This window comes from Microtus pennsylvanicus, chromosome 7 (genome assembly GCF_037038515.1).
Source record: "Microtus pennsylvanicus isolate mMicPen1 chromosome 7, mMicPen1.hap1, whole genome shotgun sequence".
Classification (NCBI taxonomy): Eukaryota; Metazoa; Chordata; class Mammalia; order Rodentia; family Cricetidae; genus Microtus; species Microtus pennsylvanicus.
The window spans coordinates 91,439,190-91,466,711 of NC_134585.1; the positions used below are offsets into that span (position 1 = coordinate 91,439,190).

At 39.6% G+C, this 27,522-nt stretch overlaps 1 protein-coding gene across 41 annotated transcripts in view; it reads left to right on the forward strand.

The window, feature by feature from the left end:
* The window catches only part of Ank2 (ankyrin 2), a 521,939-nt gene that overhangs the window by 276,443 nt on the left and 217,974 nt on the right, over positions 1 to 27,522 (forward strand). For 12 of the 41 annotated variants that reach the window (XM_075981379.1, XM_075981406.1, XM_075981413.1 and 9 more), the window contains exon 1: positions 25,674 to 26,355. The exons of 27 other annotated variants lie outside the window; for them this stretch is intronic. In XM_075981379.1, the coding sequence (XP_075837494.1) occupies positions 26,227 to 26,355 (129 nt within the window). In that variant the 5' untranslated portion in view covers positions 25,674 to 26,226. Of the gene's footprint in view, positions 1 to 25,655; positions 26,356 to 27,522 lie in introns of those variants that run through there. 2 more of the 41 variants (XM_075981419.1, XM_075981398.1) reach the window with 2 other exon arrangements.

A 27,522-nucleotide genomic window follows, 5' to 3' on the forward strand; every position in this document is an offset into this window, starting at 1 on the left:
ATTGCGCGCAGATGATCATGAAGCCGGTCTTGGCAGTGATACTCCAGCACAGATTGTACCTGCTGCTTAAAAAAAAATCCTTCCTATCAGTCATCATTACCAGCACTTTGTTATCGAGGCCAACCCAACCTGAAAATTTTGACTTCCCTTAATGTCCTTGTAAAGCTAGAAAAAGGGGGGGAAATAATTGGTATTCCAAATTATCTTAAATTCTGAATTCAATACTTTAGACAAATTAAGCCAAGCATAGGCAAATCTTTTGATTAAGTGTTGGGCTAGCACAATCTTTAGGAGTTTTGATATATGATGTGTGTTTTTTTTTAAAAAAACTGACTTCTACTTATGCATACGAATGTTTTGCTTGCATGAATGTATATGCACGGTGTGGATGCCCGGTGCCTGCAGAATCCAGAAGAGGGTGCCAGATCCCTTGGGACTGGTATTGTGAGCCAGTGTATGGGTGCTGGGAAGTGAACTTCATACAACTGCAAGAACAAGTACTCTTAATCGCTGAGCCTCCTGATTTGTATTCTTAAATTGTGTATTCCACAACTTGGTCATTATTAAACTTACCTAAAATCTAATTATCATTTTCATAGGAGTTGGAAAATTTATTGCTGATTAAAAAGTAAATCTACTGAGCTATACATTTTTCACTGCTACCCTCAAGAAAAACAATAAAAAATGCAATAAAAAAAAGCAACCTTTGGGGCGGTGGTGGTGCATGACTTTAATTGTAGCACTCGGGAGGCAGAGGCAGGTGGATCTCTTTGAGCTTGAGACCAGCCTGGTCTGTAAGAGCTAGTTCTAGGACAGCCTCCAAAGCTACAGAGAAACCCTGTCTCGAAAGAAATAAAATACATAAATAAAAACAACCAAACTAAAAAACCCTCAAAAAATAAAATAAGTAAATGTACACAAATGAGTCTATTTCTGTTTTGAAATCAGAGAAATGGAGTGAGTCAATATTATAGAAAAATTACCCAGATGGTTTCTGTCCACAGAAACTAATGTCAGTGAGTCCCTGTGTTTGTGCCAATACCTGAGCTAGATAGCAGTCCTTAGATGAAACACTGGAAGACAGAGACACAATGACCCTTGGGTAACATTGAAAAAAAAAACAAGCAGGATTTTGTTTACCATGACCTTGTTTCCAGGTCTGTTCCTCCAACTCTGAAACACACATCATGGTTGCCACCAAATTCCAAAATTGTCTTTTTCAGCCATTTTAAATGAGCTTTCTGACAGTCTAAGTGAGATGTTAGAATTTATAATCATAGATATTATAATGACGGGCAACAAAATCAACCAGAGTAAAGATAGGTGGAAATTAAAATTTCCTTATAAAACAAAAACATATGTTGTGTTGTCATGGCTGCGCTCATCTGCGGCTGTCTCAATTGTGTCAGCGTACTCGAAGGTATTTTTAGGTTGTGGGGATGTATAAGGATGAAAATCAGGGTGAGAATATTTGAGTTTATTTAGGATGGCATCTGGCCACAAGACACAAGCCTCACTATGTGAAACAGCAAACACATTCTAACATTTAATATAGTCTGATGCTGACTGAGACCTGAGTGTGTGAATATAAGAGCAGTGGTACTGGGAAGAAGCTTCATGGCCACCCTGGGGGTGACAGTGACATAAATCTTTATTAATTCAACTATTCTCAAACCAGCAGTCTGAGAGCACCTGGGTTGGAGCTTGAGATGTGACAAGCTCCAGACACTAGCGCTACAGGCTCAGAATCTGTGTTTATACCCACGGCTAATCCTATATCCACTGAAGTTAGAGAAGCCCAGGCAGGAGACTGGACTCCACCTCCAATTGGCTGTGTAACCTCTACTAAGCTACTCACTACATCATGGGTTTCAGTTCCCTTCATCCCTTGCTGGTGACTAAATGCTAATTTTGGGCTAATTAATTTGATATTGTCATTTAGTTGTATAAAAAAGAGAAATAATCTTGTCTACCTCACATTATTGTAAGAATTAAATGAAATAAATGTAACGTATGTGGGATACTGAGGACATGGCTAATAACTGTGTGCAGTGGTTAGTTTAGCTATGGTTTCTCTGTGTACAAGGTTATCCTATAGATTGCAGGACAAATGGATTAAGAAATTGGTCTCAAAACTTCATGTGCAGATACATACATTTGACTTTTTAAAACTTAAGAGAAGGCAAGATGTCTGAGATGACTTAAAGAGCTCAATAGGACACTGGAGCCAGATTAAACCAGCTGCATTCCTTCTAAGTTCATTTGGATTGGTCACTGACCTTCTTTAGGTTTTGTGGCCACTGTATAACATATAAGATATCTGAGGTTGCCTTAGTACAGTTTTATACGTCTCTTAGGGAGTAATGGCCAGGCCCTGTGCACGCATTATCTGAATCTGTGAGAACAGTGATGCAGGGCCAGATACCTTGAGGTTTCACACAGCATTAGACTGGGCACTTTTAGAAGTTCCAGAACATTGTTCAGATTATCAACTTTCTGCTTTAGCCACAGACACGTGCCTAAATTGCTCGTTTCTATTCCCAAGTTCATTTTTCTACAGGAAGCAATTGCTATTTGAAAATCTGTTCCATGTGTGATGAGGTTAACACACGTTTTAAAGCTTTAGATAAAGGTCAGCTGTGGTGGCACACATCTGTAATCCCAGCATTCACGAGACTGAGGAAGAAGCACTTTGAGTTCAAGGCCACCCTGGGCAATTTGTAGAGTTCAATATTAGCCTAGCCTATGCACTGAGGCCCTATCTCAAGATATAGTAGAACAAAAGATTGTTCAAGAAGGCTGCTGCTGCCTTCTTTGGAAAACCACCTTTCTGTGTGGAAGAGGCACTCTCCCAAATCACAGCTGACAGGGTGAGAGAAAGGGACTTCACTCTAGTGCTCTTCGTTTAAAACTTCACTCAAGGGACTGAGGTAGAATGCCATGAACAATGTCCTTCCAGCATACAGGAAGCCCTGGCTTCCTTCCTGAGCACCACATAGAATAGGTGGGATGGTGTGTGCTGTAATCCCAGCACCACATAGAATAGGTGGGATTCTGTGTGCCTGTAATCCCAGCACCACATAGAATAGGTGGGATGGTGTGTGCTGTAATCCCAGTACCACATAGAATAGGTGGGATTCTGTGTGCCTGTAATCCCAGCACCACATAGAATAGGTGGGATTCTGTGTGCCTGTAATCCCAGCACCACATAGAATAGGTTTGATGGTATGTGCCTGCAATTAGAGCTCCACGGAGGTAGAGGCAGGAGGATTAGAACTTCATGGTTATCTTTAGCTATGTAGTAAATTTGAGGCCAACCTGGGATCTAGTAAGACCTGATCTCAAAAATCAAAACAAAAATAAAATAAAAATCCACTAAGATTGGATTCTTCTCTTGTTTGGTAGTAGAGCTTGTAGCAAAGTATCAACTCTATGATATCCGAGAACTTGATAATCCTCCTTTGCTTGAAAACCTGCTCCCAATTTTGAGTTATCTTGGACTTAACGTGTGTTAGGATGCTTTAAAGAAGAATAAACCTACTTGAACCATTCTCCAGTTGATGCGCTTTGTTTCTCGTTCTTTATTGGTGATGATAAATTTTCTTAGTGAGCAGGCAGCCAACACATTGAATAAATATTTAAATTGACTTGCATGTTGGAGGGAATGTAAATTAAATTAAGCAGAATTTTCCCCTGCTTTTATGTCTGGAAAATCACATCCCACTGAAGAGGCTTGTCATGTTAAGAAAGAAAGAAAGGAAAGAAGAAAGAGAGAGCAGTTTCTTAAAAATTGGGGACTGCTATTTTGCTTAAGTATTGGTTTCATAAATAGATAACGACCTTTCTTATCAACACATCTCTGAAACAAAGACTCAAGTCATTAGGAAAGAGACTGTCTCAAGAGAACTATGCTCACATAATAAGGATTAAAAATGTGGTCATGGATCTAAAGGGAGAGCTTTGGTTACAGATTCAAAACAATTATTTCTAGCATTAAGAGGACCAGAAGGAATTTACTGCTATAAACAGGAGCTTATAGCTATTGTAAAGTTAAAGACAGTGGATTCCATTTATCTTTCATATTTGCATGTTTTATAAGATAGATATGACATAAATATTCAGTGTAATATATATACCGTAAATCCACCACCGTGATTAAGATAAGGACTATACTTAGTTACTTTGGGATGGATAGATGTGTTTAATTGATAGGTTGGAATTAGATTCCATCTTTTCTCAGCCAAACTTTAACCTTAGGCTAAACTTTAAGACATATGTGTAGATTTGTGTACATTTATTTGTGTTTATTCAAAACGTATTGTTTTTGTTGCTGTAATTCGGAGTAGGTTTTGTTTTGTTTAAAACTTTAGGGTGTGGCTGGGATACATACTGCAGCATGAGTGGCCTCCAGTGGCAGCTTTGATGAACAGCATGTTTGCTGCATCCGAAGCTACAGTGGAAAATCAAAATCACATGCTGCACATTTAATTGGTGGAGGCTGATGAAATGGACAGTTAGATCTCCATAAGGGGAAATGGGATTTGTCTCCCTTATCTTGAGATTGCCCTATATGGCAGACACATTCTGAAGCTGAGCAGGCTTTAATGCGTATATCACTCAGGAGTTTTTCTTGCAGAAAACACACAGATCTATATTGGTTTTTATTTTCTAATTTATAATTCAATGGCAAAGAACTTTCAAATAAAAAAAAACCCAAACACTGTGCAGTGATATTAGCCAGACTCAATGCCTATATATTTCAGTGAGCTCTGTATATTTAGAATGGCCTTCTGAAGCTGTGGAGATTTACATTGGATTTTGTACTTTCAGTTTCAATGATTTATACGCACTTATTCCATTTTCTATGAAGGTGGATTGTTTTCTCTTTTCTCCTTTCTGCAGCATTTGTATTCCAAAATATTTATTTTTATTAACTTTTCTGATTTGTACTTTTTTTCTTATAACTTTGACTAAATATTCCAATAACTCTGAAGTTATACAAACGGAAATTGTATTAAAGAATTATACATAAAGTTGGAGAAAGTACTTAAAATGGCATTTTCAATTTGATTGGTTTTTTAATGTAAAGCTATTCTAGTAGTGAGGATTGCCTTGATTAGCATCAGGCAGAGAGACAGCAAGTGCCCGGATTTTGACTTGCTCTGTTTTAGCAGATCCGTTCACAAGTCCTCCTATTATTCTACTGTTGTCCTCTGTAAAGGAAGAGAACTCATCAACATGATGAGGACCAGGAAGGGAGTTTAGAATGAAGCAGACATGTGCTTTTAGTTATTATACTTACCAGGATGCTCATCAGTAGAGAATCAAATTCTTCTTCACACAAACAGGAAGACTTCAAATACTTGCATTGGCCAAGACTGTTTTTGATATAATCACCACAATTTGAATACTAAATTATTCCTTTTTTTTTTGTTTGGATTTTTGAGACAGGGTTTCTCTGTAGTTTTTGGTGCCTGTCCTGGAACTAGCTCTTGTAGATCAGGCTGGCCTTGAATTCACAAAGATCCTCCTGCCTCTGCCTCCCAAGTGCTGGGATTAAAGGCGTGCGCCACCACCGCCCGGCTCTAAATTATTCTTAAACCTTTCTGCCTACCTTTTTTTTTTTTTTAACTAGCCGGCGCCTCCTAGTCTGCATTTTCCTTTGTCTTCCATCCTGTGCCAAGAACTATATAACCTTTACTCTTGTCTAACTATGTGTGTTATGCTTCTCACTGTCTATGCATAGTTCTATTCATGTTCTCAAGGTTTCTATATTGGCTTATAATACTGTGATTTAGGCAATGGAAGATGAAGATAGTACTCAAGGGCAGATAAATCAGAGAGAGAAGAAGTTCTATTAGTTTACTATTCTGGAAGGTTGCAAACATCATGCAGGATCTGCTAGTCCCTGGTGGAGTCTGTGTGCTCCTCCATTAGTGGTAGATAAGGATTAACATGTAGATGAGATCACGTAGGAAGAGTGAAACCAGAAGGCCAGTGAGGAAATCTAACTCACTTTAACTCACTAATACAGTTCCTTGACATAAACACCTGCTATTGAGAGAAGGGTGTTAACCCCACTTATGACCCCACCCCCTCCTGAAGGTCCAACACTCTCCAACACCGTCATGTTAGTGAGCAATATTCAACATATGTTTTTGTGAACTCAGATTATTCAAAACATGCAGACGTCCTAAGTTTCTTGGACCTTATTTATAATAAATATAAAGAAAATTAATTTAATCACGGCATGATTTCCTTCTCCAGACAAGCCTGCTTTGGGAACGTCTCCATTCAGCATCCTTCTTATAGAGAGCTCTTCGGGTCAGTCTCATATGTGTCCATGGATAAGTCTGGAGAGGCATCTTACCAGCTCTATACAGTGACTGAGGACTCTTTCATTTTCTCCCACTGCCCACTGCTCTACTACCAGGAGCAACTGTGACTTCAGCACCTATGGCAGATCTGACTGGGACGCACCTTCCCCATGGTACTATGCTGACAGGTTGAGAAAGTGGCCTATCTGTGTACCTTACAGGGTTCATCTGAATTCTATAAAAGTTCATCAACTATGAGGTCCTCTGGCCTGTGAAAGGATTTAAATGCTCATTATGACAGCCAGTATTTTCTGTAATATGAAGAGTGTGATGACATGCTTCTCATGACTTGCTTCTTCATCTATGTGAACATGGTCTTCACAGAAGGGATTCAGAAGGGCTGAATATATGAGTCAGTAGTAGTAACACAGGCCAGGCGTGTGAGAGATCCTGGGTTCAGTTCCAAACATGAGTAAGCAAAACGAAACAACAGCATTGGTCCATCAATTCCCCAAAAGCTTTTGGTGTCTTCATCAATTGTGATTTAATGGATCATTGACTGGTTACTTGAATTAATGAACCCCCAAGGCAACAGTATTCTCTCTTATATGAAGCAAATGTAGACAGAGAAAGTTCGGGATTGTTAAGCATCCATATGGGACAAAAACCAAAGGTTCTCCTGTCTTGTTTCTCTGCATCATCACCATAGACTTCCACATCAGGGCTTGCCCTGACAGCTGAAGCTCTAACCATCCTGCCAGCAGAGTCGGGGTGGGGGAGTAAAGGGTGGTGTTCATGTATATCTTTAAGGACATTCCCCAAATTTACAAGTAACCCTTTAAAAATTATTTTCCTGGTTGTCTCATAATTATGTGGTATTTGTCTTCTGGCGAGATTGGGAATCACAATCTTTAGTGACCCATGTGCAATTATTGTTGTGTTATGATTTTTTGAAGCACAGTGAGCACTTCTTTTTTTTAAAATTTATTTATTAAGGATTTCTGCCTCCTCCCCGCCACCTTCTTAGGAGATAAGCCACCCTTGCTATGGGGCTTGTGAGTTTCTGGAAAACCAGGACACCAGGCCACTCAAATTAAATGTACTGTCTATCTCCTCATTTAATTTTGTTTCTTGATACAATAGATTGTGATGTGGGCTAAACCAGTATTGTTTCCAAAACCTCGATGAATGGCCCTTTGGCCTTTCCTATGCAAGCATTATTACTCCTTGAATTACACATTCTAGTTAAAGATTCTCATTCACCTTTTTTATCTCATTAGACTTTTCTCAAAGTAAGCCTTTCAGTGTTTCTATTGGGATGGTATAGTCTATACTGTGGCTCTTGTAATAATTTTTCCAGACAATGTGTTTTGATTATAAGTATTCTCCTAAATTCTGCCTGTAGAAGGTATGAGCTTATGTTTATTTCCAAAAGAACTTTCTCTGCTGGAGCTAAGTTAATAGAACTCCCAGAGATTGGTTATGGCGTTTGTCAGGACACTTGGCAATTTAATTCCTGCTTTTCCGGTTGAGCTCTAGAGTCCTTGTGCATGGTCCATATGGCTGCTTTGAATGATTATATGTAAATTGTGCATGATGTGTGGGGTTTATTATTATAATGAAGTTTAACTATTTTCCTAAACAAAAGGGAACTAATATGGGCCTGATTGGTGGTAGCTCATGGTTCGTATTAATTTTCATATAAGCTTATTTACTGCACTATGTAGTTGAAAGGCCTCCTGTGAATTAATGAGGGTTAACTCTATTGGTGGGAATGTTTGCTTGTTTGCTTATTATTTATATACTTATTTATTTTTGAAATAGAAACATAAATATAGTCTATTTTGGCTTTGAGCCTGTGACTCTTCTGCAGGTGATTCCCAAGTGCTGGCTTTATAGGAGCACCACACCATATTTAGCTCTGACTGATATTTTATATATAAAGAAGAGAAAACGAAGAGACACATATGCAGATATTTGAGCACCACTGACTATTTGACTTTCTATGAAGCTAGTTTTGAAATCAGGTGATTGATTAAAGGAAAAATATCTGTTGATGCTTTTTTGCATATCCATATAAATACACACAGATATGATTTGAACAAAATGATGACTAAAGCCTGATATACTTTGTTAGTCAATAAATGTTACTCATAGGATGCTTGGCAGGCTGTTTCAGAATTTATGTTTCCTTTCTATGGTTCCCTAAAAAGGGAATTTTACATCAATGAGTGTATTTTTAGAAAAGACGATCCAAAATCCAATACCCAAAGGATTTCTGTCTTAGAAAACTAGAGGAAGGAGATCAGTATAAAATTTAAGCAAAAAAGAGAAGATAGACGAATGAGAACAGATATCAATGTATTTGAGAAAGCTGAAACAGAGAAAAATAGTCAGTGAAACAAAAAGCTGGTTCTTTGGAAAGATTAATAAAAATGACATGACTCTAGCTAGAATAACCAAGAAGAGAAAATGCTAATTGCTAATGTCAGAAATGGGAAAAGAACCATTAACACTGATCTCATGTGCGTTAGAAGGACCATAAATATTGCAATCAGCATGGATGGAATGCACCAGTTTTTAGTAACCACACCCTACCAAAATCCATAGGAAGAGAAACAGTTAATCAGTAAGCTCATGCTCATGAAAGACATTGAATCAGTAATTAATCTCCCAAAAAAAGCATGGGCCCAGATGTATCAAACACTTAAAGAAAAAATGATACCACTTGTTCATATCACATAGTGAATAAACATGTCAAATAAAAAATTAAAAGTAAACCAGATACTTGAGGAAGAAGGAAAACCAAAGACAACAGTTCTTGTTGAAATAGATACAAAAATATTTAGCAAAAATTAACACGTGGAATACAATGTTGTATGAAAAAAGGGTTTTGCACCACTATCAAAATCAATTTATTCTTGTTCAACATTTGGAAGTCAGGTGTTATGATATAAATGAATAGGTTGAAGGAAACACTGCTTTTATGAATTTGTAAAAAAAACCTAAATAACAAAATCCATCTTTTTTAAAAAAATAGTAGTGGTTCTGGGAATTGAACTGAGGGGTCTAAGGCATGGCAGGGAAAGTACTCTACTACTAAATATATCCTCAGCTCCCAATACATACCCCTACTATTGATTTAAAATGCAATTACAAAAGATTAAGGATACAGGGGAGCCTTTTCAACTCGCCAAATATTGTCTACAAAAAAAAATTCCTCTAGCTAACATTCAAAATGGTGCAAAACAAGCGGCTTTCCCCTATAATTGGGAGCAAATCAAGACTCCTCCTCCTACCATTTATATTCAACACAACATTGGAAACTTACGGAAGTGAAGCAATTCTATTATAATCATTTAGAGGATGCGTGATTCTGTATTTGTCAAGAAAAGTCGAAAACTCTACATTAGTGGTGTTGACTGGTCTTCCAAGATACATACAAGGTCAACATTTGCAGTCATCAACATTCTTCTAGTGTTCTTAGTCATCAAGCCAGATGTTCATGCATCTGTCCATTTCTGACGACAGTCTAAGCACGCATGCAAGTCCTGAAGTGGAGAAGTTTAGTGTGGTGGATACATGACCAGGAGATGGTGGCAGAGAGAGAGACCAGATAGTGAACAATTTAGAAACAATTTAGAATTGTTTCTCAGCATAGTGGAAACTCATTGGATTTGCTTTGGCCTGTGCTAAGCAGAAACAGGTTTTTAATTTAGCCATTTATTTATCTTTGCAGTGAGGAGGGTGGAGGAATGGTAAAGTGGGGGAACTGACAGGAAGCTCTTGTTAAAGACCAAGTGAGAAACAGAAATGTATAGTATAGAGTCTGAAGGTATGAAGAGAAAGTATAGCTAGAAGACAGTTTAGTAGCAAAATTTACAAGATTCAGGGAACCAAGTAATGTGGCTAATTCTCAGGTTTTTTCCTGGTTCTCATTACTGAAATTTGAAGTCTGGAGGAGAAATGCAGTTTGGAGAAAGATCCACAGGTTCCTAAGGTTGGCCAAATGAGCGTGTGGAATTGGTAGTTGAAGAGAAATGAGAGTCAGAGATAGGAACTATGCATTTGGCACAGATAGGATATGTAAAGTTGTGGGAATAGATGTTACAGCTGGAGAGAATAGAAAGAGTGTACAGCGGGAGAAGAGAACATCTCAGTTGACATTGAGCAGATGGAAGATACAGTCTAGTCACCAGCAGCCTTGTTAGTCCCCTCATGTTGTGTCCTCCACTTAGGCAAAGCCAAATCCTTCACTAGGCTGTGGAAGAGAGTTTTACATCAGTGAGGCAAAGTTAGTAAGTTTAGACAGATGTATAAGAAAGATACTGCACACCCTCAAGTCATGGTGGGGTTCTTGACCAAATCTTGCTTAGCTATCTTGTCATGGTTGTGTATATGACTCTGTATGTTCCTAATACTATATTGTTCACAAGGTAGAAACTTATAACACATTTTAACATAAAGAAATTGATTTAAAATTAAGGAGAGTTTAAAATTTAAGTTTCCCCAAGTCTCTTAAAGAATTTCCCCCAGTAAATGACATAAGGTATTCTTATGAGGTATATTGTTTAGCTTTGGGAGTGAGAGGAAAGCCAGAAGTGTTACACTTAAAGTCACAATTGCTGTAGTCCAAAGAACGTCCTTGCTTGACACGTCTTTAGGATAAGCAGGGTTTCCATAGCAATTTCAGTTTTAATAGTTGTGTTGAAGTTTCTGACTTGAGACATGGTGAAGGGTTTTTCTCCTTCCTATGTCCCTTTCATTTTCCTTGTCTCTGCAGCCTCACCAGGACAATTCTGCACATTTGAGTTCTGATGAAAGAGAAGGATTTAATCTTGTTAAAAAGATAAATTAAGAGCATCAGATTTTTTGAGTATCAGAGTTAAGTGGAGTTTCATGAGAGGTAGAATGTCCAGCTGGGAAGTGGTTTTGAGGCCTAGTACTACAAGGACTGACAAATTTCCATTATATCTGGTAGCTGGTTGCTTGACAAGGTATTTCTATGTCTTTTGATCCACCTTTATAGGGCATTCTCTCCTTTTCTCCTTTGTTTGCCTTGTCCCAGGATTTCACTGCCTTCTCTACTCCCTTCTTCTTTAGGCTTTTGTTTTGGTTTTGCTGTCTGTGTAGTAGTTCTTTTTTGAACCAAGATGAAAGCATTACATGTAGGAAAGGGAGAAAATAGGAGGAAGGAAAAAGTTATCAAAGCATGGTGTTGAAGTTGAATTTTGTTGAATCTTTACAATTGCTTTTGTTTTTATTGTATTTATGTAATATATACATATTACTTTTGTATATATAGTATATATTTATATATACATATATTTTATTATGTGTATATATATGATATATACATGATACTTTTGCTTACTTAGAAAAAATTATCTATCTATCAACAATTTATTTATGTTTTGAAAACTGGGTCTTCACTTTGTAGCTCAGACCAGACTGGATCTCCAGAGCCCTTTGTGCTGGGATCACAGGTGGGAGTCCCTCATGTTGGCTTTTGTTTTGAGGAGCTCACGGTATGGTGCAGAATGCATATTTATTATTGATTCTGCTACTGTTGCTATTATTTGCTGTGTTGGGTGCTGAACGTGGTGCAACGAGGACTACCACTGAACTATACCCCAAGCCCCCACAATAAATATATATGTTTTATGTCACCCATTGCATCAAGTTCCCATAGACAGCACTCCTTGTTTTGTCTGCTCCTGAAGTGAAGTGGTTTAGTCCCAAAGTAGAGCATTTGCCACAATACAGAGTATTCATATGGAATGCCAATATTGCATATCGGCTTAATTCAAGATGCTTGGGAACTCCATCCTTATTTATTATTTATTTTATGTTGTAATAAATAACAGTCATGCAAGGAGAGCTCTGGCATGAGATGCCAACAAACACAGGTTTTGATGTCCAGAAACTGAGAGGCTTCTCAACATAAAAACATCAACTGTTCTAACAATTGTACCACCCAAGACTGCAGATTTCTTTCAAGTGGAAAATGTATTGGGAAATAAGAGAAATGAATGTTAGTGATGTTTTAATGGTCATTTTTCAAAGTAGTCAGAAAACACCCTAGGATATGTCACTATGAATTTATTTTAAATTAAAATAATTCAGCATCCTGCTTAGTCACTAAGCAAAATTGAGTTAAAATATGGCTTTAGACCCTTTGAGGGAGGTGGTACTCTGAAAATGCATTACTGGAACCTCGCTTGTGCCTTGATGATGCATCAACATTTAAAGGAGAGGCTTTTACTGTCAGTGTTTTAAAAGTCAGCTGTCTCGAGTTGACAGCTGTCCATATTAGACATTTTCATTAGTCATTCTTCATTGTGAAGCATGAGCACACCTCTAAATGTCTATTGAGATATAAGAATTAGATGCTTAAAATGAGATTTATATTATAGTGAAAGACCTATATTTGGATTTTTAATAAACTAAAAATATATCAATTATAACTTTTGTTCTCCTTTTTTATCATTGTTAGACAGTATGATTTAAAGTACAAAGAATTTCCAGAAACTTGGTATTGGCTATGTGCTAGTTAACCCCCTGGCAGTTTAGCTGATAACCTTTTAGGTTATCATACACCAGCATGACTCTGGTTTAAGTAAAAACGAGAGGATGTGTTAGCCAGGTTTCTGCCACTCCCGGGTTAAGTTATGAAGAGGGAAGCTTTGTCTGGGCTCATGACTCTGGAGGTTTCAGTCTACACACAGCTGGTTCTGTTGCTTTAGGCCAATGCGGGAGGAAGCACATCACTATCTCATGTTACACAAAGCTGCTCGCTTTGTGTCTGGGAAGCACAAGAAGCAGAGGAGCGAAGTGCCGTTCTGATAGCTCCTTCAAGGGCATTTTCCTCTCTTGGCTCACCTTTCCAATACTCCAGCATCTCTCCATAGCACAAGCTGTCGAACAAGCTGGGGATTGAGTGTTTAACAGATGGGCTTATGAGGACATTTAAGAGAGCATAATGCTTAATGCTCACATTCAATATATTAAATGCTACACATAGTCTTTTTTTTTAAAAAAAACATGCTGGGTTTGTATCTCTCTCTCTCTGTGTGTGTGCGTGTGTTGTGATTTTGATTTTTGATGGACATATGAGGTTCCTGGGCTTAGAAATTAAAGTAATAAATACAGCTGTTCTGCTTCTAATTAAAAAAAAACCTGAAAAGCACATTCTCCTATAGAGTTCTTAAGTCACTTTGATGAAGAGGAAGGATGGTAAAATTGTAAAAATCTAAGTATGAATATAAACCATAAGAGAAGGCAAAGAAACAAAGAAAGAAAGTCATCAGTGGCTTGTGATGGGTGACGGATGAGGGTAAGGGGCATCATTCTGCCAACCTTGGGTCTCCTCTGGGCAGCGTCTATTTACAGTGAAGAGCAGAGTTGGAGCCAGCTAGAGCTGGTGAACTCAGTGGTTGGGGAGAAAGGGTTCCAAGACAGAGATGCTAACGCAATCAGGAAGAGAAGCTCTAACCTTAGAGAGTGAAGTTTTCCCAGCTGGCAGGCAAAATGTAGAAATCCCACGGAGAGGTGTCTTTGTATTCAGTAGAATTACTGGTAGTTGATCACAGGTCAATCTTATCAAGTGGGGGAGTGCTGGGGTGTTACTAACTTCAGGTAGAAATTAAGTCTTGACCCCAGAGTATAACCCAGTTATCAGAATAGATTCCATTGAGTTGGTCATGCATTTTTGGAAACTGCAAAAAACAATTCTGTAATCACTTAGCAGAATTCCTAAGTGAGTATCACATGGGCTTTGCTGTGGGAATTGGATAGCTGAAGGACTAAACCAGGTAAGTCTTATTGATTGGTTCGGGGTGCTACAGTGACAAAGGCTACTGTAAAAAGAGGAACGAGGTCTAAAGTAAGAGCTGGAATAATTAAGAAGCGAAGTTTTTGAGACAGTTACGTTTGTAGAATAATCTTCACCCCAAGTAAATCTATGTCATTGGAGACTATGTCAGGATATTAATTTTCCCACTGGGTCTGAGATAAGCACCAAGACTCAATGTGTGAGACAATTTCTTCATGGAGACCATTTCCGAGGACTTTATATCTTCAGAAATTGTGTCTGTGCATGCAAATTAGGGGCTGACTATTTTAAGTTAACTCTCCCGTGATGTTTGAACATTTTTAATCCAAAAAGTCTGATCACATAATGTATTTTCGACACATGGGTATATGCTTGAGGCCTGATGTTATGCAGATTAGTGTATAGTCTGAGGTTGCATCAACAAAGCTCTTTTTAAAATTAGTTGTAAATATTTTGATATAACCTAAAATGAAGTCAACAACATCTTAAGCAGATATATCATACCCAAGATCCTGTAACTACATGTACCTACATGGCTTTGCCTCACTGTGCTTCAAGTTCCGTTTTACCTGGAAAATTATGGTAATTAATCCATATTTTGTATTAGAGTTTTAGAGCTTAATGTCACATTGTATGACTTGTTGGAAAATACATTACCTATTTTCTGTAGAATGGAGAACAAAATACTCACTAAAACAAAATATATATGTAGCAAGAATAAAGGGATTCCTTTAAACCTTAAGATACAATATCTCAAGTGATTTTAGAGCAACTGAATTGTACTGTCTTCCATCCAGTAGAGGGCTACCAACCTCCATTAATTTCCAAGAACACACATGATAGTCAAGCTTTGGAGTTTGTTAGTTAGTTTTCAGATTTTTTTTGTTTTACTTTAGCAGAACCTTTCCTTGAAGTTGTATAATTTGTAACCAAAAACCAGTGTCTTTACGTGGAAAGGTCAGAGTTGCCTTTCCAGAAGGTTCCAGAAGGAACCCTCCACTCTGATTTATCTAAAAGCACCCTTCCACCTCTAATGTCAGCTCTTCGTGGATTAAGCAGTGAACATCCCCGCCCCCCTAAAGCTGACACTACAGACCAGTACATAAATAGAGTGGTTTCTCATGCTGCGTTTTGATTTCCACTATATTTGTGGTTCGTGCTTATGATGTGGTTTAGAGGAAGGTGGCATTTTATTTCTAGGGTTATGAAGAAGAAAACATTATTTTAACAAACATTCTTCACAATAACTCATAGGTGTGCATGTAAAGTCTATATGAAGGGACCATATGAAGGTTCTTTACTAAAACCTGAATTTAGGGATCAATTATAGGAATGAAAAGAGCTTCTACTGCCTGATTCTTTGTCACTGTTTGTAAAAAGAACTTGTTCCAGAACCTTCCACTTGGAATTGTGCCTATGTGATTGTCAAATGGCAATTGTTCTTTGTTTTTTCACTCCAAACAAAGCTTTGTGATGTAACCCTTTATTGTGATTGAGGCTGGCTCTAAACCTCTGATTGTAAAATCACATAAGTCCTGTGTGTCTTAGGAGCTGTGCTCCATCAGGGCTGATTGGCCTGTTTTCCTGTTTATGTTGGCCTTTCTATAAGACTAAGTCCACCATGCTACAGGACAGGTTATGTCAGGGTTTCCTCTTTACCCAGTAATTTACATCTGTTGACTACTGGAAGAAGGGTGATGGCTAGCCATCAGCTGTCACTTACATACTATTTTGGGCTATGGTTCTATTGTGTTCCTGGTCCATTCACTGTGGGTTTTTGGCCTTTCCCCCTTTTACATTTTATATCATGTTTTCCTCTAAAAAAAAATAATGGTTATAGGTTTCTAGTTGCTGAGTTCCTACCACATATACAAAGCATCCCATTTACTTGGTTCTGCTAACTGGACATCCCCATTAATGGTAAACAGACATTGAAGTAGTGTAGAAAATACATTCAACACAGGGCTCAAGTTGAGACAAAAGAGAGCTCACTGAATGAAAAAGCCCTGCTTTTATAATGGAATCAAAACTGTGATGTTCAGTTAGTAAAAAGGATGCTTAGAAAGGAAAATGATAAAAATGATATATTTAAATATTCTGTTTAAGGCCTAGAGATGCAGTTCAGTGTGTAAAATGCTTACCTAGCATGCAGAAACCCCCAGGTTCAGTCCCTGGCAATACTAAATTAGGCATGCGTATGCACCCTTGCAGGGTCAGTACTCAGGGGGCAGAGGCAAGAGGATTACGAATTTAAGATCATCTTTGGGTATATAGTAAGCTCCAGACCAGCCTTGTCTGAAAACGAAATGTAGCATTTTGTTTAATCTAACACACATCACTGGATCGTCTTGCAGTGATGATTGAGATCAGGATCTTTGTGAAAACACTTGACGTTTGACAGTTTTCTACTGTTTAAGGTGTGGCATTGTCTTCCTTTTAGACAACGACACCTGGGCCTTACCTTGCTTCTTTTCTGGTTTGATATCTATTAAATGCAGTAGATGTGTTAAGATATTTGGAAAATAATTTTACTGTAGAATTTCTAGATGTTTCTAATGGGTCTGCATCAGTATTCTACATTTGCTTCATGCTTTCCCAGATTTCAATAGCATAAGGGACTAAATTTAGTGGGCACTTACAAAACGTTAGTATTATTTTCATGAATCAACTTAAAAACATTTTGTTAATCTGTGTATTCTGACATGTGCATGAGTACATGCATGCCATTCCATCTCTGTGGAGGTTAGAGGACAACCTGAGGAATTTGGTTCTCTCCTTCTACAGTGTGGGTTGCAGGGATTGAGCTGAGATCAATAGGTTTGGTGGTAACCTATTGGTAAAGAGCCATCTTGATAGCTCTTTGAATAAGAACATTTTGTTCCAACTCCCACTTCTTTAGATAGTTGAAAACTTGTTTAACTTATTTAATTAAAATAAGAAGTGCAATGGAGACAAAAAAATTTAGCAAACATGCCAGACTCATGGTAAACTATAACTTAACAGTAGGAGAACAATATACACAGAATATGTAGTGGTTGCCAAGCTCTAAGCTTCTACTGTGTGGACATTAGAGGAGATGGGGACATTTTGTTCATTTGTTGACAAAGCTTTTTGTTCTGTTTTCCTGAAAATCAGAGGGGAAAGAGCCAATCATTTTCTGTGAAGACATTGAAAGCTATGTGATTAAAGTACCTGAAACAGAAAAGAACTCTATTGATGTTTGTAGTTTAGAAGGCTAGTTGAGTTAAATATTGATCCGAGCTTTTACTTAGTCCATCTCTTTTCATATAAAATTTACAATTTCTGAAAAAAAACTATTTTATTTCTACTACTTCATGTTTATCTATTATATCTCAGTGAAATTGAATTCTGAAGGGTTTAAGGTTTCAATTTTCTATGAAAATTTATTATATTATGTATACATTTATGCTATAACCTATAAATATATGTGTTATGTGTTAATTAAAGTACTAAAAAATGAAAGGCATTGTTTTATATTGCAAGTGTAATTCCTTTTTTTCTCCATTGCTTTCATATCTACCTCTGGATAAACTTGAATGTTTTACAGTGCTGGGAGCCTCTCATAATTTACTTGAAAATATAGTGAGACAGTGAGATGATGCTGGCTAGACGGGTTGGTTGATAGTCCAGGAACAAGGCACAGACGCTTGCAATCAAGAATTGACTTTGAATTCAATTGCCTACCTTCCCCAAACCGTTGTCCTGTGGAAGGAAAATAAGCATGGGGGGCAATGTTCTACCTCTGCTGCCTTCCTTCTCATCTGCTGTTGACTGAAAGCAAATGATGGCAAGTTTATGGTGGACATCTAGATCTCTGTGAAGGAAAGCTGCCACTGACCTAGCAAGTCTGTGATGGACTGCCATAGTGTAAGACCAAAAGTTAAAGCTCAGTCTTATGTGTGGCTTTGGAATCTGGTGAACTAAGAGGCACCTACATGACCTAATGGGAAGTTCTGCCCACTCACTCCAGTGAACCAGGTGCCCTACTTAGGTGCCTTCCATAGCTGAGCCATGAGACCCTGTTCCTCTTCGTGCCCATGTAGTGGGTTTTGTTTCCTGCCTATCACAGTATTCTAAGACAAAGCTCTCACATCCTCCTTTAGGTGTCTTCGAGAGCTCTCCTGCCCGGCTTTGCAAAGCCTGCCTCCCATTGCTGTTCACATGATCCTTTACAAGAGCCCAAATGGCTCTGCATACCGTGGTATCCTCTTTTCCCAGAGCAGCTATAAACAACAAAGATTCACTGTATCATTATTAAAGCTTTTATTAAGAGAAAGACTTTCTGCCATAGTACATATTGCTTCCACCATTCACTTAATCCTCATGATGCTTAAAGGTTTAATGATACTGTTCTCTGTTCCTGTAGAAAATCATGTGGCTTATTAGAAACAGTGAAGGGGAAGGCCCACTAACGCAGTCTGCACTCCAGGAACTGACATGTCTTAGCTTCCTCCTTGAGTGACACCACTTTGGGAGTCAGAACTGTGTCCCTTATGTGATGCATGTCTTGTCCATACTCAAATTCTGGCACTCTTCACAGATCTGCTGCCCTGCCCTGCCCCACAACCAATCATTTTGGATACTGATCACTGTACTTAAGATGTTATTTAAACCGATAATTTCTGGGAGCGGATGGTAATAACCCCTTCAGAGCAAGCAGATGTGCGGGGACTTCAGGTTGGCTCCGTGGTGGTTGATCTGCTGGAGGGATGGCTGCCTTTCATTCTATCCTTATCCTGAATATCTCTCTTCCCAGTCTCAGGTGATTGTGGAGGGGCTTTGCTATCTGGCTGTGCACTTTGTGTAGATACTGGCTATTGGTTTTTGCCCTTTTCCCCAGAAAGTGCAGATTTGCTATGGAAATGCACGCAGGAAACAAGCACATTGTCTGCGCTTGCTCATCTCTTAGCGGCTCCATTTTCAAGCAAACACATTGTCTGCACTTGCTTATCTCTTAGTGGCTCCATTTTCTTTCGGTCTTGCTCAGAAATCCCTAATTATCATGTTAGCCATGTATTGATCTTAAGAAGCTGTTTATATTTTAGGAGGGATGGCTTAGAGGTTAAGAGAGAATTTGCTTCTCTTTTAGGGGACCCACGTTCAAATTTCAGCACCCACATCAGGTGACTGACATCCACCTGTAATTCCAGCTCAAGGAGAATCATATGCCCTCTTTTAGCCTCTACAGGCACTCACATGAAGTAAAAACCTGATTAAAGACATTATTTATATTTTTTCTATATTTCAAGTTTTCGGTAATAATGTTGTTTGAGTAGATTTTCTCCCAGTAGCTGGAAAAATGATGCATGTTAGTGCTTGTGTCTTGTTTATTAATTAGAAAGATTCAAGGATGCTTTTCTCAGAAAACGTAATTTCCAAAAAAAGGCTTGAGTTTTGGTTTCCATATGGGACATGTTTGGGATATGAATTCACATAAAATATGTAACATAAAAACAATTGTCATATCTGAAAAACAGAAATGATAACAGTATATTTTATTTGTAAGATAAACATGGTTGCAAGAAAAAGAATATCTTCTACCTAGTAAAGAAATGAAAGTGGATCTAGAAGCACTTTCTGGGAGGGAAAAAAGGTTGTGAAGAACCCAGAAGCAGTACTAATGGACATGTTCATATCTTCATTCCTAGCACCTCATGGATATGCCTGTCTTTTCCACATTGTGACCAGGTGACACAATGTCATTTTTCTGGTGTCAACAGTAGAGAAATCCCCTTCAAGGAGACTGCTTAGGGGTGGTTGTGTAATTAAAACATATTTTTCATGAATCTTTTACATTTATTGGAGTTTCTACTAGATTGAGAATCTATTTGATACAGAATTATTTTCCTAAAATTGTTGAAAATATTTATGTCCATATTTTAGTGATATGAGATTTGGATTAAAACACCAGAGACTGGTGACATCACCATAAAGTTGATATTAAACTCAGGAGATTCAGACATACTCCAAAATTACATTTTTGTATTCCTATTTTTAATTTTGAAAAAGTTTGAAATATTTCAATTAATTGTTTCCTGGAAGAATATTGTTAGAGAATTATACTTCATGTGCTATAAAACATATTGCAGTAACTCAGTTATTCTATACTTAGTAGGTTTTAAATATTATCATTTCATAAAAATATAAAACATACCTGACAACTTTCATATCACATAAATAATAATAATTAAAAATAGCTTTACTCCATGTAATCTTTTCTCTTAGTTGAGCTAGCAAGCTATTTATCTAAACAATACTTTGAATTGACTTATAAATGGAAAATGCACAAGTATTGATCCTGTTTTCTTTCCCTTACCGATAGCTTCCTTTGAGATGCTGAAGTTATTCTTTTTTTCTATGATGTGTGAATACAGGAATGAGCATATTTTTATGAGCCAGAGAACTACCTGGAGTATCATTCCTCAAAAGCTTGTGTTTTGAGTCAGTCTGTCATTGGCCTAGAGCTGGCCTAGTCAGTCAGGCTGGCTATTGAGCGCCATGGATCCACCAGTCTTCCCCTCAGAGTCTTGGGATTACAGGAGTGCGCCGGGTTTTTAACAGACAGGGGATCTGTGCATGTGAAGATCAGAAAATATCTCCCTGGAGTCAGGTCTCTTCTTCCACCACAGATCTCTGGGACTGAACTCAGGTCACCAGGCCTGTGTGCCAAGAGCTTCTACCGACTGAGCCATATTACCAGTCCCAGTGATTTTTATTTGGTCAAACAGAGTTGAGGTCCACGTCAAAGTTTCAACCCTTTAACAATCACCGTCATAGTTTTATTCAGAATCAGCACATCTTTTTATATTTACCTATGGATATTTATTTGTCTCTGAGTCATAGAGTAAGATGTCATTATTGGGAAGAGAGAAGTCCTGAGAACACTTGAAGATATTTATAAGTAATTTGAAACTTGAGTCCAGATGCTTAAAAACTCTGAAGCAGTATCCTGTCCAAGATCTGCATATGAGCTCTGCTCACAAGAGATTGGAGAAGCTCTGTTCTGGAGAGGCTGGGTGCTCATCTCTGGAGGGATGGAGATGCCTCCTTGTGTGCCTCCTGGAATGGTGCTTGATTAAAGACAGAGGCACAGCTAGAGACTGCACAGCAATGAGATGGGGGCAGCCAGAAGGTCTCAATTTTAAAGAATGTTAGTGGGGAAAGAATTATACGGTTACTCCCAAGTTTTCAGTGTAAGCTGAAAGAAAAAGAATGCTTTCCTCTTTGTAGCTGTTTCTGTTTGCTAAATTTATTAACAGTCAAATCACACACACACACACACACACACACACACACACACACACACACACACTGTTAATTAGGAAGCCTGTTCCCATAAACAGATGGAGCTGCTCCTTGTCAATGGAGGCTCACACTTTGTGGCTGAGGGGCTGGCACTGGAGATGAGCTTGGGAATGTGCAAGAAGATTTTTGCCTGGCAATCTCCTTTCCTTCCAAGCTGTGGCTTCCTTGGCTTTCTCTTCTCTCTCCTTCTCTTTCCCTTTGCCCCTTACAGACTTAGCCCTAGCCTTTAATGGAGACCATCGTTAGGGTCTGAGCCGAGAGAGGTCTGTGGGGACAGAATGGTAACTGTCTATGACCCAGATTGTGTGGCTTTATCTTCCTTATGTAGAAAGGCCTTGGTGGGGAAGCCGTTCAGCCTTGTCTTTTGACGAATGTCACTAGCTAGAAATGTGCTGTGTAACTTGGAAGAATTTGGGGTGTGTTTCTGAGGCAAGATGGTGATGGGCCTGAATCAGCTGCTTCTCCATCCTTGATTTAGACTGGAGTCCTTGCTTCTTTCCTTGGACAGAAATAGAAGAAAGTAGTACCTCTTGGGTCATGTGACCTTACACAAACTTTGCACCTTGGTAATCTTGGGCTATCAAAATTGACTTTGACTTCAGATAAAACAAATCGAAGGTGATGCGTCACTGAAGTCATTCAGTTTGCTTTGTCTTATGGCGATCACTCATCATCTTCAGAAAACACACAGACTCTCAAAGATGGACTAGCACCATGAATTTGTGAAGAATCAGCTCTTGGATCACAGCCCAAGTGGGCACATCCTCATCATCATCATCAACATCATCTGATTAGCGGGCTCATTTTCACCACTCCCCCTTCTCTCCCACAATTGGGCTGTATAGAGTGATTATGCTGTTCAGTTGCATGGCCACTTCTCCTGGGTGGAGCTGTAGAGGGAGGAGGGAGATAAGGGATTAAGTTGCATGTGGCCAGCTCAGTTGATATTGAACGCTGCCCTTACTTGATGCCCGGTGTTGCAGAGGATTTTCTTTGGATTCTGATCAATGGTTTGCTGTACAGTAAGGACAGCAAATAGCTGCTTTTCTCCTATCTTCAAAATGAAGCGTGCCCTCTCTGAAGGGCAGTCTCTCAAGTCTGCTTCTCAAATGTAAACGACAGGGCCACCGTGTGTTCCTCACCTTTGAAGGCAAGACGCCAGCATTTCTCATTACCGATCAAGATGCTTTGTGGAAGGAATCAGCTTTTGGTACACATTCAAAGTGCAGCCAGTATTGTATCTCCGCTGGAGGCTTGAGGGGAAGATCCCATTTAATGTGGTGTATGCATCATTTAAATGGCTGTGAGCTCCTGGGACTGGAACCTGGTGCCCTGTCTATGCAGAGGTCAGCTGGTGAGTGTGCATTGCTCCCTTTCCAAAGAAAATTGAGGGATTTTTTCCCACCCAAATAGAAATGATAGAGAAGGTTGAACAATAGCAAGGCAACAAGAAGGGATGTCTTTCAGAAGTCAACAGTTTTCACTGCTGAATAAGTCAGCTGTAGGTAGATAGCACTGTATAGGAATGTCGAATCTTTCTTGAAAGGATGGCCTTCTGCTAATCATTTCATTTGGGAGCAATTTAAAGTAAAATAAAATAAAATAAATGCATTTCCTAGTTGGGAAAAAGATAAATGAAAATAGCACACACAAAAAGGACTTGGGATCAGTTTTATTTAAAAGTATGTTTACTAACTGTCTGAGATTTCTGGTTTTGTGACTGGAGATTGGTGGCTCCCTCAGCGCTTCCTTTCCCTGAGGTGGATTGGCAGTCAAGAAAGAGCCGTAACCTTCCTGCTGTTATTGCATGGTGTCTTGAGGAAAGCTATCTAGAATGTTATTTGCCTCCAGTCGCATCTGCAAATACCCAGTACCTTTGCTTCTCTGTGTCACATGCAAAGATAACCAGGAAAAACATAAGCAAAGTCGTGTCACTATTGGTTTTAAAGACCAATACAATTCTTTCTGTAATGTCTCTGTCACTCAAGCTAATGGCTATCTGATCATGCTCTTTCTTGATGAGACAGAGTATAAGAGTTGAAAGAGTCCTGGGGGCTAAAGTGTTAACTATATCTGAGATTTGCTTTTAGCCATCAGATCGAAGCTTTAAAATGTGACATGTTCCTGGTATAAGAGAAAAACATAGTGAAACTGCTGCTGGCTGATTTTCCAAGTGGTTCTGCAGTGAGCTTCTGAAGAACTAATGAAATAAGCCAATGGTTTTGGCGACAAGGGCTGTTCACCTTCTGCTGTAGCCATGTTGTGATCTTTACTTTTCTACTGAGAAGTCTGAAAAGGGAGACGGTATCTGAGATGGTAGAAACAGACCCTACTGAAGCAGCAGGAGAGGTGTATGTATCCTAGAAGACTCCCCAGGCACCCTCCCCAACAGGAAGATCACTGCAGGAGGCTCAACCACATCCCATCAGGACTCGGATTATTAAGCTAAAAGAACATCCATGCCTGAGGTGTGGCTTGCTTGCTGTAAACCTTTTTAAAAATGAGGATTTAGAAGAAAAGGGAATGCCAGATGGCACCAGAGACAGCCAGTGCTGAGTTCTTGCTGTTTCCCAAAAGTACCCTCGAGTAGTGATGGATTTGATTTCATGACCCAGTAGAGGGCATGTATGGAGTATGATATAACTAGGGGACAACCATGGACTTTGCCAAGGAGATAGCTGGCTTCCCCCAAATCCATGTTAACTTCCCAAGAAGCCTGGATGAACATGTGTGTTTCTATGGCAATATATAAAAGACTTTCCAGGGAAGGCTTAGGAGGGCAGAAGGCATGATGAAGTGGGTAAGGTTTTCCGTGTTATGTGGATCTGAATTCTCAGCTGTGGGTTGCCAAATGGATGATGCTCCTCTTACGTAAGAGGACCGGTCCCCCCTCCCCTTCCCGGGATTTAATCTGTTGTAAGCTGGTTGACCTGGAACCACCACAACACTAATGCCCTGTGGCCCAGTGCAAGTGTAATTCTCTGCTTCCAACCAACGTTTGAATCAGATGAGGAGCTAAAGTTTCTCTACTACCACGGAGTGCATTTAGCAACCACTGCCTTCAACTGAGTTCAAATAGGAAACAAAATTGTACACTATATAAGCTAAAACATGGAAGACCAAAGTACAAAAAAAAACCCTAGCATTTTTCTCTTAAAAAATAAAACAAAACTTCACTATTGTATCCTTTTCACATATTGGAGAAATTGAGACCCTTGTAGTCTTATTTAGCAACATAAACACATCATTTATTATTGAAATTTTAAGTTAGCTTAGTGATGGGTTTCATTATAATCATTTTTAAAGAGCCCTGAACATTTTTTTTCCCTACTTACAGGTTACAGGTAGAATCATATTATACGGGTTTACTCTTACTTGCTATAGCAGTCGTAATGGTTCCTCTAAAACATAAAGGTTGTAGAGGAAGGGCCTGGACAATCCACTTGGATTAACAGCGATGAGACTGTCTAGTTGAAAACGAGACACTGAGAAGTGAGTGCTGCTGTTCTTCGTACTCAATTAGTCCTTGATTTTAGCAAACTTTGAAAACTGGACAGTGTATGTGATTGGAGAATTCCATCTTGAGTTTACAGGTGATGTTCTCTGTCTTCTTTCTCTTGCTCCCTCCGGGTAATAGTAATAATAATAATAATAATATACATTGTCTTCTTCTACTGTATTTCCCTACTGACTATGTAAGAGAACATCCAGAAATTCTAATTTTACATATTTCATTCCGTTGCTTTTCATGTTAATGTGTGGGTAAAAACACCTTTGCGAATTCCAAAGGCGCCTCCGAGGGTACAATGCAAGCGCCTCTTGGAGAGATGGAAGTTGGTTTTCCTGGTACCCGTTTTCCTCTTTGCCTTCCTCAACCCCTGCCCCTCAGGATAACCACGCCACGGTGCTCACTGGCATACAGCTGGGTTTGAGTCCTTGCCTAAGCTTGCTGCTCAGACTGTCTCACGTGTTCCGGTAAACCGCATCGGGAAGCCCTGGCTACTCCCAGTCCTTTTCAGATGCGTTCTCCCCTCATTGCCTTGCAAGTGGAGAGTCACTCCCAGCTCTGCTCCTCTCCTCTCGGCCCCACAGCGTTGATTCTTTTTTTGAAATGTACCTTGGAGAAGGGAAGGGCTGAGAGATTTAAGACGCAGGGATCCGTGTCACGTGCTGCCCGTAGCAACCGCGGCGGCGGCGAGTCCTTAGTGAGACTGCACCATTTTCTCTCGCCCTGCATAGAGGTGTGGTTGCAAGCGGCAGCGAACTCCCCACCCCCTAGGACTTTCAACGAGGTGGCCTCTTCCTGGCTCCGGTCTGAAGACAGACTGTCTGGAGGAGTCCCCCAAGACCGTTCCAACTGGTGATGAGAACCTGAGGAAGGCTTTTGCAACTATTAGGATGCTGGTCTGTGCTCGGGGCCACCCAACTGCTGAGGAGCTCCGGGTCCAGAGCCCCGCCCTCCCTTGGGACCATTGCTGAACGTGGGTGCTCACCTGTGCATGCCTGTGTGCAGGTGTGTGCTACTGTGGGGGCTCGACTGGCAACCTGGGGGACACTCGAGTGAATTATGGGTGCTGCAGAGGCTGGAGCAAGATTATGACCTAGCTCGTGGGCGGCTTGGATTATTTTGTGAGTGTTCTGGCTGCCAGCCATTGCTCTGCTGGGGAAAATCACATCTCCACACAGCAGCAAAATCACCTGTATTGCTGGGGAGTGGAAAGTGATCCACTGCTGGTTTCGCCTGCAAAAATGGCTCACGCTGCTGCTTCTATCAAAAAAGTTCGAGAGGCTGAACTGGATGAAAAGGAAAAAAATTTGGAGAGAGAGAGAAAAAAACAACGGAAAATCCCCAGGGATCGAATGGAGCGGAAAAGAAAGGTATGGAAAGCCTCCGGTTGTCCCTGTCCCCTCCCCACTTCACAGCGCTGTGTAGAATCATCAGCCTTTAGAACTGGCAACTTCATCCTCCCTTTTCCCATCACTTCCCTGCACCATTTCCAAGCTCAGTTAGCAGCTCGGAGCTCTTGCCTGAATTTGCTGCATTGGGAGGAGATGCCTGAGCAGGATGGATTTCCTCTGCTTTGATCAAGCAGAGCAAAAGCTGTCTTCAGTTCATTCTCTCTCTCTCTCTCTCTCTCTCTCTCTCTCTCTCTCTCTCTCTCTCTCTCTCTCTCTCTCTCTCTCTCTCTCTCTCTCTCTCCCTCAGATTATTACCATCTCTAAACCGGGTTCTGTGGTCTTCCAGTTTCTTCTGAGCACTTGCACAGAAGGAAGGGTTGCTGTATGGCAACCTTCTCTGTCTCTGGACCGCTGGCACTTACTCTGGATTCCATAACGGTCTCGGTTTGGGAATAAGCCACAGGATCCGTATGCGCCCTTGCCCTCCTGAGGGTTGACATTATTCTACATGAGAATAGACGGAAAACATTGGTGCCATGAGTGGTGTTTCTGCATTTTTAGAAATTCTGTTTTCTATCATTTATTCTGGAATTTACTTTTTCAATTTGCCAATCAAATGGAAATATCTAGCTAACCAAGGCAATGAATCATCGATTCTCCTAACACTACATATTGAATGTCTTTCTTTACCTTAAACGGTTTTCTTAATTAAATTTTCCAAAAGCATACATTTTACAAGCCGACAGTAATGAAATACTCACCCAGCTAGTGGTCTAGATCTGTAAAGGAAGTTGTTGTAGGTAAACATGTTAATTAACAAAGTAGGCCACTGAAAAATTTCAGATGATAAATGCTATTTTATATTAGCAGAATGTAAAAATAGTGCCTTGTACACAAACTGTTTTTAAACAGCTCTGGGATTAAAGATGCACCAGGGACCCACATGCTTACTAACATATGTGCTCCATGGACCCCCTCCTCTTCTTTCCATAATAGCCTCATTCACCTTTGCATTTGAGAGGTGTTGTCTTTGCCTCCTTTTGGAAGAAAGGGGGATGCACTTAAGGAGCCACACTGAGTTGAGATCTTACTGCATAGACATTCATCCTGTTTCTGTTTTACTTCTCCACTAGTTAGATAAAAATC